The 12,099-nt window shown below is 38.9% G+C and overlaps 1 protein-coding gene across 23 annotated transcripts in view; it reads left to right on the forward strand.

The window, feature by feature from the left end:
• PRRC2C (proline rich coiled-coil 2C) overlaps positions 1 to 12,099 on the forward strand; it is a 75,314-nt gene that overhangs the window by 15,253 nt on the left and 47,962 nt on the right. For 21 of the 23 annotated variants that reach the window (XM_068951907.1, XM_068951928.1, XM_068951929.1 and 18 more), the window contains exons 2-5: positions 3,675 to 3,842; positions 5,238 to 5,415; positions 8,656 to 8,765; positions 11,907 to 12,044. In XM_068951907.1, coding sequence (XP_068808008.1) covers positions 3,728 to 3,842; positions 5,238 to 5,415; positions 8,656 to 8,765; positions 11,907 to 12,044 — 541 coding nt within the window. In that variant the 5' untranslated portion in view covers positions 3,675 to 3,727. The remainder of the gene's footprint in view (positions 1 to 3,674; positions 3,843 to 5,237; positions 5,416 to 8,655; positions 8,766 to 11,906; positions 12,045 to 12,099) is intronic. The other 2 variants (XM_068951910.1, XM_068951909.1) reach the window with 1 other exon arrangement.

Genomic DNA, 12,099 nt, shown 5'->3' on the forward strand with positions numbered 1-12,099 from the left:
TAATACTTTTTATTCTTTAATTTAATCTTAAAATATCTTTTTTTCCAAAGTGGAGGTAAGATCTGTGTTAGTCTGCAGTTGGTTTTATGCAAAGTTTACAGATATAGCAACCAGTACAATTCAATTATAAACTACTTGTTTTAGGGAATTCTGAAATGATCCAGGAGCTAGGAACTTAGTAGAAAAGGTCTTTTTTTCTTTTTCTTTTTGGAATATGTTTCTACAACCACAGTCTAGGAGAACATACTGCGTTCCATTTGCTCTTCCACCTGCTCTAAATGTTTAAAACGGTCGTAGTAAAAGTTAGCTTAGAGTCGCAGCAGCTACGTGTTGTGCTAAATTCTGTGCACATGCTTCTGAGTTCATTGCAGGATCTAAATAAGCAACCGATTGCAGTCTGACGAAGATTGACTGGTACAGAAATTATAGTAATGTTTTAATCTCTGAATCATTAACAAGGCCAGGGTAAAAGTCAGCTAACTTATTTCGTATTGTTACTAAGTGGCTGAAATGTAATCTTTGTTCCTGAAATTAGAGGGCATTGTGCCTTCTGTAATCGTACATACAGTAACTACAGCAATTCAAAATGAGCCTCTGACTAGATTAAACTTCTTAATAGTGCAGTGAAACCTGCCAGCTCTTACTTGTTCTGTTGCCTCTCCTTCTGTTTGCTATCAGGGTAATTATTTAATTTTGGTAAGTAGATCTGAAATCTTTTATACGTTGCTGCTGTTCAGAGGTATGCAGCTGTCTCATGTTCTTACTCATTTGACAGTGGTTCTGGATGTCTAAACCTAGCAGACAGTAGCACTTTCAAGAGGTTGGCTAGTAGAGTGTATCTTCTTTAGCACCCAATATCGGATCTAACCTTAGTTAAATGTGAATGTATTGACTGACCTAATTTAAAAGAGCGCTGCTTGCAGTGCTTGATCTATTTTCTGCAAATCAGATTACTGAGGAATGTGCGATTTTAATCAGTTTAAAATATTCTAGCTTTTTTCCTTTGTAACTTTGGAAAAAATTGTCAAACAGTATGAATTTTAATACAAAGAGTGCATAGAGCTCAGCTGTAATGAGCAGACTGTTGATTTTTGCAAATTTGACATCAAGAAGCATTACTGGGAAACATGATCACCTCCTTTTGTTTTTAAAGCTATCAAGTGTTCTAGAAAGAACAATTGTAATAATGAAGATTTGCCCTAGCGCTTCTGCACTAATTCTGTCTTTTCCTAACTACCTCTTTTCCTTACAGAGTAAGTCTGTCTGTGTTTTGTTTCTGCCAGAGGCATGAGCTTTTGAAATTACGACAAAAACTCAGCGTTATTTTAAATGATCTTCAAACTGCCTTCTGCTCAGCCTGTGTTTGTTAGGGTTTCGCTGCTTTTGTGAATTGGCTGGGCAAGCAATGGCCGGGGTGGCCTTTTTTTTCCTCCCTCCTTTTGCTAATTCACTCACATTTACGAGGCCATTTCTAATTTAGAACTTCTGGGGGTGGGAATGGGTCTTGGGCTGAAAATTAAAACTCTATATGAGTCTTTCTCATTTGAACAAGTGCCAGAGCTTAGCTGAGTTTTGAATAATTGCAATGGATTACTTGATATAGGTAATTGCATTCCTGAAAACTTATTTGCTACCTGTGCACTCCTGTGGTATTTACCTGATCAATACCTACTTCTCTGCTTGATGCTCCAGGATATTTATGGCAGGCTTTGTCTTAGTGTAACAGGAGAATTGAAGGAAAAGAATCTGCCTGGTTCTTTCACAGCCATTTTAGTGAAGACCTCATGATAAACTGAGTTTCCTCATAGAAGAAAGGTTAATTCAGGGCCTAATGTCTGATTTAGCCTCCAGCTTGATGAACTAGTCTGCCTTGATTTAAGTCTGCAGACTACCTGAAAGTGCTTGCACGGTCGTGAATAATAGTAATGGGCAAAGCTTGACATGGTATTAAATTGCAAAGGAGTACTGGGGTTACCACGAACAGTGAATGGTTGCTTGAAATCAGCTTGACTTAGATAAGCTTATTTTTTGCAGCTACCAAATTCACGTATCAGGCTATATTTTCTTTTCTTCCCTGTGGTTATAATGTTGGTCGAGTAGTGAGCTGTGGTGTCCATATGTAGGTTTTTGGATAAAGAAGGGAAGAGCTATGGAGAAGCAGCCATGATGAGATGAAGTGACCACGAAGTAAAAAAGAGGAAAAAATGAAGAGGAGGAAGATAGGGGAGCATCCTCTTTCGTTCGCGTCCCTGTCCTTTTAAAAGAGATCATGTTTAAGGTGCCTTAAGATTTCAGGTGTGGACCTTTGGCCATGTGCAAGGTCTGGGTTCTAGATACATGGCCCATTTGGTGGACTGAATTCAGCTCGCTTCTGCTCTGTGCTTCACGTTTTCGGAAGAGACAAGGAGTGGCTTTTGGGATAACACATGCTGTTGAAACAGCTGAATGCTGACTAGTCTGGCAAAAAGTTCTGGGAATTGCTTTCTCTTCATGTTGAGGGGAGAAGTATATTTCTTAACCATGTATGTAGCCCAGTACAAAGCTGGAGACTGTTGCCCCCTTTGCAACAGTTTGCAAGGATTGTAGTGGAATAGGGTCTGGCCCAATTCCTGTTGCGATTGGACCCTCCTGAGGCTATTTGTCATCTTTTTTTTTTTTTCTTAATCTTTTCAGTAACGGCTTATAAACTCGGGTAGAAATAGCACATTGGGGTTAGAAGGCAAAGTAAAGTGGGAGCGTTGTCATCATTCCTATATAAATGAAATTTCCCTGATCTTTTGACGTTGGTTAATGTTTCTCATCACTAAATAAGTACTTTATTCTTTAGGTAACTTGTCCATGCAGACTCTTTTTGAAGAGTGAGTGAATTGGTTCTTGAAAGTGTTTTGAGGCTCTGTTTGATCAGGTAGTTCATTGATTACCGGAGAGTTTAAGAGCTTTCTTTCTGTCTGCTCTTAGCTCAGAAGCTCTTGCATTTCATTTTATCTGAACTATTCCGGAATCCGTATGGAAATAAACAAAAACTGTTATCGTAAAGGGTATAACAGTTTTTTGACTATAATAATGTTCTGCTTAAGTGCGTGCATGCTTGGGTGCCTGCCTGATGACGAGTAGCAACTCTGGCAAGTTCTATCTACGAATTTTTAGTGAAACATAACTGATAATTGCTGCGTTCTTTTTCTCAAGGTCTGCTATTCTGGGAGAAGGAGGGAGGAGAGGAATGACCTGCTCTGTTTTAACAGCCCTGTAATTTACTGCCGCAAGTAGCGAGACGAATAGTGTAACTCCTGATTTAAGGAGTTTCCCCCCTCCTTGCCTGAACATGTTGTATTCCTGAGTTTGATGAAGAAATTTGACTTGGAGTATTTAATTTCTCTAGCTGCTGAGTCCGTAATGATTCTGATTGGAAAATTTGATTGAATGGTGACTCCCCTGGTGTTGTAAAGTTCAAATTGTGGAGTTGGAAATAGTTTTAAATGGCATAGTCGTACGTAGGCTCAAGGATTCCTGGATCTAATGTATTCGGAAGCATCTCTAGCGTGCTTAAAAGGAACAGCAGTGATACAGCAGTGATGATACAGTTAAATATGGTGTCAACTTTTGTCTTATGAGTTTTGTCTTAAGTATTGGCTAGTGTCCAAATTATTTTACTCTTTGGGTGTTTTTATTTTCAGGCTAATTTTGAGGGGTGAGCAGGAGGTACCAGACTCGATGAGTTTCCATCGAAATGTCGGAAAAGTCAGGCCAGAGTACAAAAGCAAAGGATGGGAAAACAAAGTATGCAACGCTCAGTCTGTTTAATACTTACAAGGGAAAGTCGCTGGAAACTCAGAAAACCACAGGTGAGTACGCTGACTTTAATTTTGCATTCTGTTTCATCATCACTGTGCAATTAAGAGTGCAAAGTACCTGAGCACCTAACCACAGCGAGATTTTTGAACTGCTTGATACAATAGTTAAATGGAGGAATTGTGGGAAGGAGTCTTGACTACAGCTTCTGATTACTTTTGAACTAGTGTTTCAGTTCAGGGAGACAATATTTTCAGAAAGTAGAATGTAGATGAATAAGAGAACTGTTTCATAGTTGCAATCTCCCTTTATTATCAGCACTTGACGTGCCATTCCCTAGCTGTTTTTAACTGTACTTTGATGGGAAGTAGCATGACAGTTCTTTTGCCACTGACTGTGTTTTGAGATCTTTAGTGAGTATATTTGTTCTTGCCCACCTTGTGGGGTGTAGATAACAAAACTTGTACAGAACTGGAGGTGCTTGGTGCACAAGATGGGAAATGTGTACTTTATCGTATCAGGTGCTTCATCAGAGTTCTGCGGACAAACGCTGGGTGAAACTTTACTGAAGTCCCCAATAACGCCAGTGTGTTGTGCTTGTTCGTGATTGGTTGGGTTGAGAAGCGTAGGAGGATTAAAAAACCCTCTGCAGGCCTTGAATTTGATCTGATGTACTTGCCTAAATCTAAGGGCAGAGTGTATGAAGCATTGGGGTGAGGGTTCAAACTTTACAATGATTTTTAATAATTAATGTTAATTATTTCAATTTACAATAGTGTTAGAGATGTTTAAGTTTGAAACTGAGATACTTGTATGCTATGCTTTAGGATAGTATCTTGTACTTGTCAGCTCAATTAATTAATTGGTAGGTTGAATGTCCCATATAGCGTTAGCTTCCTACTACTTTTCATACCTGTGGTCTGGAGTAAATGCACTTTGTAGGAATATTTTTGCAAGAACAGCCTCTGCCAACTGAAACTGAAGCACCAGCCAGTGGGCTTGTGCAGCAAAAAAGAAATGGGCTGGACCCATGTGTGCATTCCTGGACTCATCAAGGTATGTTAAACCCCAAAAGGAGGGAGAGACTGAATAATACTTAACATCATCTTAACGGATTTTAAGATACCAACGTTACATTTAAGATAGCGCCTCTAACTTACTGTCACTGAGCAGTGATTCTAAAGGTGAGGCCATATATGCCATTTCGTCTCTGGAATAGGTTAACCATATTGACTCACTGTTCAAAAAGTACTTGAGTTCTGCCAAACTAAGTATTTCTAATTCCCACTTTTTTAATTAAATTGTGAAGTATTTTGAGTTTCCAATTCTTGTTCTCTTAAACTTCCTCAGTTTTTTTGTTTTTTTTTTTTTTTAGCAAAACGTTTTTTTGATTTCTGCAGCTCTGCCAAAGAGCACTGTTAACTTCTGCTTTCTGTTTTGGCATGCAGTTGCCACCCGCCATGGATTACAGAGTCTTGGAAAAGTTGCTATTTCAAGGAGGATGCCTCCCCCTGCTAACCTCCCTAGTCTCAAAGCAGAGAACAAAGGCAATGACCCTAATGTGAACATTGTGCCTAAAGATGGCACAGGATGGGCTTCAAAACAAGAACAGCATGAGGAAGAAAAGTAAGTGACCGCTGAGATCAGGGTTGTCTTGCTGTAGCTTGCACAATGGAAATACTACAGCACGTTCTTTTAAGATCAGTTTAATCACCTTACAACTTTCTTGAAAGTCTAGGAGGAACCCTTAGGTACACAGCAGCTAGGTTAGTTAATAACTTGTTTATGAGTTCTTGAGAGAGTATGTGAAAACCTGTTTTAATTAGTGTAATTATGCTGATCTATGGCAGAGAAAGCTCACAATTTCTTATTTTGTATACATTTGTTTGAATCTGCTTCATTTTTCTAGTCGTTCCTACTAATACTTGCAATTTAATTTGTTTGAAATTTTTCATGTTAAACTTTACTCTGTTGTTCCCCACTGTACCAGTAAGTGATGCTAACAAAACAAAAGGGGTGGTGATGTTGATTCACTGCTGTATGTTTTGTGTAATATAATTCTCCGTGCTCAGTCTGGATATAGATGTAGTTTCATGCTGGAGTCCTGGCTGCTCTGGGAGCTGTGATTGTGGTTCATTAAGCACCGCAGCTAGTGCCTTGATCACCTGATTGAAGCACTGCTGCTTGTTGCAAAGTGATGTGGTTTTGCTAGCGTGTCACTAGCACTAGTGAAAGTGAAAGATGATTGAATGTTTTTTTCCCTTTCTTGCTGTGCCTTTATTTCCTCCTGTGTACATTCCTAGTAGTTTTAAATGTCAATTTCTGGCATCATCTATCTGAAAAGAAGACTCAAATTGACTAAACCTTTAGAAGTTTACTATTATGTTTAGCTTTTGTTAGGTCTGTGAAACTACAAGTTTAGGAGCATCTGCCAAGTATTCTCTATGCTACTTTCATGACGCCTTCCTGTACATCAGAGGTCATTTGCACTTTGTCTAGTTAAATCTGTTTTGAACTCAGTAGTTTAACTAAAATGTTCTGTTTCTGTATCTTGAAGTCTGTCTTTTTGTAGCCTGCTACTTGTGTTAAAGTATGTTCTGGTAGGTGATGGTTTGTTAAAAATAAGTAACTGCATCTTATTTGCTACTGGAAGATAATTGCCTTTGTTTTTTCATTATGCATTATTCTGATAAAGCTCTTTAAAACCACAGACAAGTAAAACTCGTGGGAGGAGAGACTTGCTCCCAGGAACGGATATGTATGCCCAGGCCACAAGTAAATTCTCCTAAGCTAAGATTGTCTAAGGCCTTTGCTTGAATCTTCAGACTGTTTTTGTATTTACTACTGCTCTAATTTTTCAACGTGCTAATAAATGCTGCAGTTGAATAAAGTGTTCTGATATTGATCTCCCCGAAGTTTGTTTTGAAAATGCCTAGCTGTAAAAAAAAAAAAAAAAAAAAAAAAAAAGCAAGTAAAGAAAAACAGAGATGGAGGTTTTCTTTTTTTCTTCTGGTAGTCTGTGGAAACAAGTCACAATCGCATTTAGTTGTCCTTGTGAAATTAAGCAAGACGCAGAACTAAAACCACTAGAATTTTCTGTCCTTATATTACCTTTAACTAAATATCACTAAATTGGATGTCATCCATTGATACTCAAGATTAGCTTTGCCCCGTTATTGGCTTCTGTTTTATCTAGTAGTTATGAACTTTGAACTTTCTCATTTTGTGACTTGTTGAATTTAATCAGTTTTACATATTTTAATGTTACGGTTGTACTAAAACTACGTGAGGATTCAATGTATTAAATGCAGAAAACATTTTAAACAGTCCGCAGTTTGCATGCTGCATCGTTTCATTTGTCTCATTTATATTAAAGTGTCTGTCACTGTATATTCCTGCATTTAGCTTTAAGGAAAAGCATTTTTTTTTTCCTGAATGGACTGCCTTTGATTAAGTAACCTGAATCGCTTTGTCCCTTCACTTGTTGGTGTTTGCCATTACATCTGTGTTACTGTGATGCGATTCTTTGTGCAGTGATTTTTTTTTTTTGGTTGGTAATGCTTTTTTATATGCTATTTCCGAGACTGCTGTGTAGTGCTTTGGACTGATTTCTGCAGAACCCAAAAGGAACTGGGTTTTTTTTGTTTTTTTTTTTGTTTTTTTTTGTTTTTGTTTTTTTCCGGTGGCAGTCCTCAAATTTCGGCTTACTTTGAGACCTATTTAAAGCATATACAGTTGTTTATTGAAATATTATGCAGTATAAGTCAACTGCCTGCTTAAAAAAAAACCCCAAACTAACTGCATAACATCTATAGAGATACTTCTACAGAAATCTGAAGGCCAGTTTTGTTACGGCTTGTTTTCCACAAAAAGATGTTAGAGGATAACAAGCTGACATCTGTTATCCTAAGCAAAATAATCTTTTTAAAGTCTGTGTTGCAACCTAAAAATTTTGAGTAGGTTAACTAACATAGCATTGTAGTCGTTAGATCTTGCTTGGCTGGTACAATAAAGCAGTTCTAGTCAATTAGATTTCCCCCAGTATTCTTGTTTTCTCAAAAATGAGTATCAATGAGCTGGAGGTCTTGACTTGTGGACACACTGATGCTTTGGGTGCTTAAGTTATTTGCATACCCATAATTCAGAAATAGCTGTTATTGAAAGAGGTCAGACAGCCTTGCTGGATTTATAGGCCAGAAAGATCTTCCTCAAGCATGTGTTCACTTCTTAGATTGAGACAAAATGAATGTTTATTGAAAATGTCTGCCTCTTCTTCATTGCTGCATATTGAAATTGAGACTGTGCCTTTGTTCTCAATAGAATTCAACTTTTTTGTTCTAATCCTTGGTACTTGTAAATTTTTTCATGATGTCTTTAGCTTTTCTTATCAGTTCCTTGTACTTCATGATTTCTGGCATACTTATTTCTGTCTTCTTCCTCTCAGTTCATGATGGTATTTTTTTTTAATTGCTTTCCTGTCTCAGCCCCTGATCCTGATCCAAGAGAACATTATTCCAAACTTTTCCCTTCCATGGTTGTAGATTGGTTGGTTTTTGATCATCTAATAACCTGCTTTAAAAGTTGTAATTCTGTTCGTAGATTACCCTTTCTGCCCAGCCGCTTTCACTCGTACCTCTCCACTTTGGGAAACCCACTTTTGAATGGATTAGCCAATTTATTCCAATTTTTAACTGTTAGTGTAACAACTGCTGATATATGTGGAAGTGCTTTTCTACAGAAAAGTAGTTATTGGTTCTTCAGCTGCAGTTACCTCATTTCATGCATTTGTTTGCAGTAGTAATCCTGAGACTCTCATTCTGTTCTCAGTGTGTCTTGTATTCATGAATGCTTTTCCTCTAATTCCAGACAGCCAGAAGTGCCGCAGACACAGCCAAAACCTGCCGTTCCTGCTCCTCCGGAAGCAGCTCCTGTTGCCAAATCATGGGCCAGTACCAAGCCAGGTGGGCAAGGCGATGGTAAGTGGTGTTAAAGGTGGAGGGAATCTGGACTGGCCTAGCGGGCTATGAATGCTGCTGTGAGAGATCCAGACTCAGCAACCTTTTGAGTCTTGACCGAGCCAGCTGGGACTAAGAATGCTGTGGAAGCAACTTTCTTGGCCCGAAGGTGAGCCAGTCCCTTGTCACACAAATGAGTTCCAGCCCAATTTAGTGGGTAGCAGGTCTGAGTGCCTTTTAAAGGACTTGCATAGCCCCTTTTTTGGATTGGCAGGGCAATGGTGGTCATAGCACAAGATCTTGAATGGGGCTGAAATGGGGGGAGGAAAATCCCTGCATTTTTAATGCATATAGTTCTGGCACGGGAAGGAGAGAATAAATGCTTAGTGGTCAATTTAGTCGTTATTCTGGAATGTTTTATTCAAAAGGTGTATAGTCTTGCTTCTATTTAAATATCTGTTGCAACACTACTTTTCCCTTTTTCTCTTCGATTCCTTGGTTTCTTTTTAAAGGGATACTGTTCAAGCAGGTTATTTTTTTTGCTGGGGTAGGGTATTAAAGGTGGTTTTCTTATGTAATTATATGAAAGGATGGAAAATCATTTCCCTTACTGTGGATCTTAGTTTGAGTGTTCCTGTTGCAGGTTAGAGCCCATTCTTCAGCCGACTTAAAATTGTGTATGGAGTGAGAGGTTACTTAGAATTTCTGCGTTTCCATTATGGAAAATAATCTATGACTTGCTCTGTTGTCTTAAATCTGAGACTTGCAAGCTTTCTGCAGCTGAAAAACGGAATTTTGGCTTTCATGTAGTGAGCTCTTTTCTGCAGGGATCTTAGAACAGTAGCATAAATCTGTATTACATGGAGGTAGCTTCTAAGCCTTTATTTGGAGCTTATTATTAACATCACACATCTAATGACTTTGCCGTTTTTATTGAGTAAGTATTCGAAGAGGCAGTTCTTTAGAATCTGTACTTCTTGATCTCCTGTCTCATGTGTTTCCTCCATTCTCTAATATAGACAGTCTGCTCCCTCAAGCTAGCTCTATAATTTGTCTTGCAGGAGTGTTGTAGGATAGAGGTTTTAATTTTTTTTAACATTGGTATGGAAATCAACCTTTCTATGTGAGCTGATAAAAATCATTGCTAGTGTGACACAGGAAGTAAAGTGATTCGGCTCAGTGGCTTCAAAATGCATTTAGCTAATTATTTTGTGGTTGCCATGGCAATTCTGCGCCAATCCCAGATGGCGCCCTCGTTTCATTCAATTAATGCGGTAGTGGGTTTGGTGTTTCAAGAAGGAATACAGAATGTGAATTGGCATCGACTGCTTGCTGTCCTCCTCGGTTAGAAACTCAGGGTCCACCTGTCATGCTCGTATTTTCCTGATCTGCAGTTGGCTGGTGGGGCTTGTGCTTTCTCCGGATGCCTGGTGTGCGTTCCAGCAGGAAGTCGGCCAGCATTCATGCTCTTGTACGACTTCAGTTGAGTGAGGCAAGACTAAATCCTTCTCTGATGCTACTTGTGACCAAGTAGAAAGGAAGGACTTCTAAAATTTAATTGCAGCATGTATTTTTCAGCTCTCATGTTGATTAGGAGGTGAGGTTAATTGCTGCTATAACATCTCTGCAAACCTTAATTGCTGAACTGTTGTTGGCTGAAAGCCTAGCTATTTGATAGGTTGATCAGGTTGATAACCTGAGCGCTGTCGAGCTTATCACTGAGGATGGTATTGCTTTGCAATTAAAACATTGTTGCTGTCATTGTAGACTTGAGCAGAAAACATTTTCAAGATGCATAAGACTCATGAATGTTGCATGCCACAGGACCTCTGAAGAGGCTCCCTTGCCTGGCAGACCAGCTGCTTGGCTTGACTGCTGTTTGCAGTCCTCTTAAACGAGGCTTTGGATGTAGCTAAATGGGCATATCAAGAGTCCAATATCTGTTACAAAAAAACAGTTAACATGACCTGTAGGAGGTGAAGTTGGAATAAAGCTTGAAAGTTCTCACAGTTATTTGTAGGCACAGGTATAAATATTATGGTATTTGTTGTCATACCTTTACAACAAAAGTGAAGAGAATGAGGATTTTGTCCTGTGCTTGACTCTTAATCTTGAAAAACATCAGGATCCCTATGTTTTAGCCAGTTTATTGGTCTGAAGGATTTTTTTGTGCATTAGAGAAAAGAGGAACTTTTCTAGCTTTTGGCTAAAAAAAAATTTGGTAAAAGGAAGCTTGCTCCCCCTCTACCCCCCCCCCCCAAAAAAAAAAAAAAAAAAATCAAGGGGTTGTGTTCTTTGGACTGCGTATGTTCGGATCACTTTTTTGGCAGTTTGCCCCATAGTCTATATGGCCTAACATGCTGTCTCTTAAAATATCCAGTAGCAAAGACAGATATACAGACAGGGCGTTATTCAGACTGAATAGAAATTTTCCCTCAGCAAGTTTATCAGTGGTTTGATATCAGAATGCTGTTGCCTAATAGGTCAATGTTCATTGTGTGTCTGGCAGTTAGGCAGATTGACTTCTTTAAAACCCTTGACATAACTGTGAATTGGAATTTAAGGCTTTTGTTATACCTGGTAGAGAGACCAAACATAGATTGTCTTCCTGTTTAGCGGTTTCTTAGCTTCTGCTTTGAATCAAAGAATGCTACAGTTCTGATACCTACGTTTTCTCACAAGATAAAACTGTGGCCTTCACCAGTCCAGCAGAACTATTTGTTATTTGAACAGTAATGAATCTTAGGGGCTTTAGCAGTAACGTAACTGCCTGTTCTTGGATTGACTGTAGTTGCTGTGAATAAAACAAGGGAAATCTTTGTGCCTGAAGAAAGGGTGCTAATAGAACTGAGGAACTTAAGTACTGTGTTGCATCTTGTTCCTTTGGGCAGTTCAAGCTGTCCATTTGTCTCTTTGGCTGTTTCAAGATTTTTCTCAGTCCTGACAGATGTGATAATTGGCCCAGTAGATTTGACAACTTTGGTACTTGGTAGCAAACGTGAATCCTTTACCAGGATTGCTCTAGGCTTCTGTGAGTTTTGTGTTACCAGTAAATTAATGTAGCTTTCAACTTCACCTTTTAAGGATGATCAGACTTGCAGGGTAACCTTCTGAACTCTTTTGACTACAGAAGTTTGTGACTTTGATTATGTTATTGTGTAGGTCCAGCTATTCAAGTAAACAGTTATTTCCAGCAAGAGTTTCCCAGTCTGCCGGCAGCTGGGGATCAGGAAAAGTCAGGTAAAGAGAAAGATGCACCCGAAGAGCTCCATGGATCTGGACCCAACTTGCGACCACAAAGTAAGTATATACTACAAATTCTTGTGACGTTGCATGCGTTTCTGTGGAACTTATT

Source organism: Struthio camelus, chromosome 8, assembly GCF_040807025.1.
Source record: "Struthio camelus isolate bStrCam1 chromosome 8, bStrCam1.hap1, whole genome shotgun sequence".
Taxonomy (NCBI): domain Eukaryota; kingdom Metazoa; phylum Chordata; class Aves; order Struthioniformes; family Struthionidae; genus Struthio; species Struthio camelus.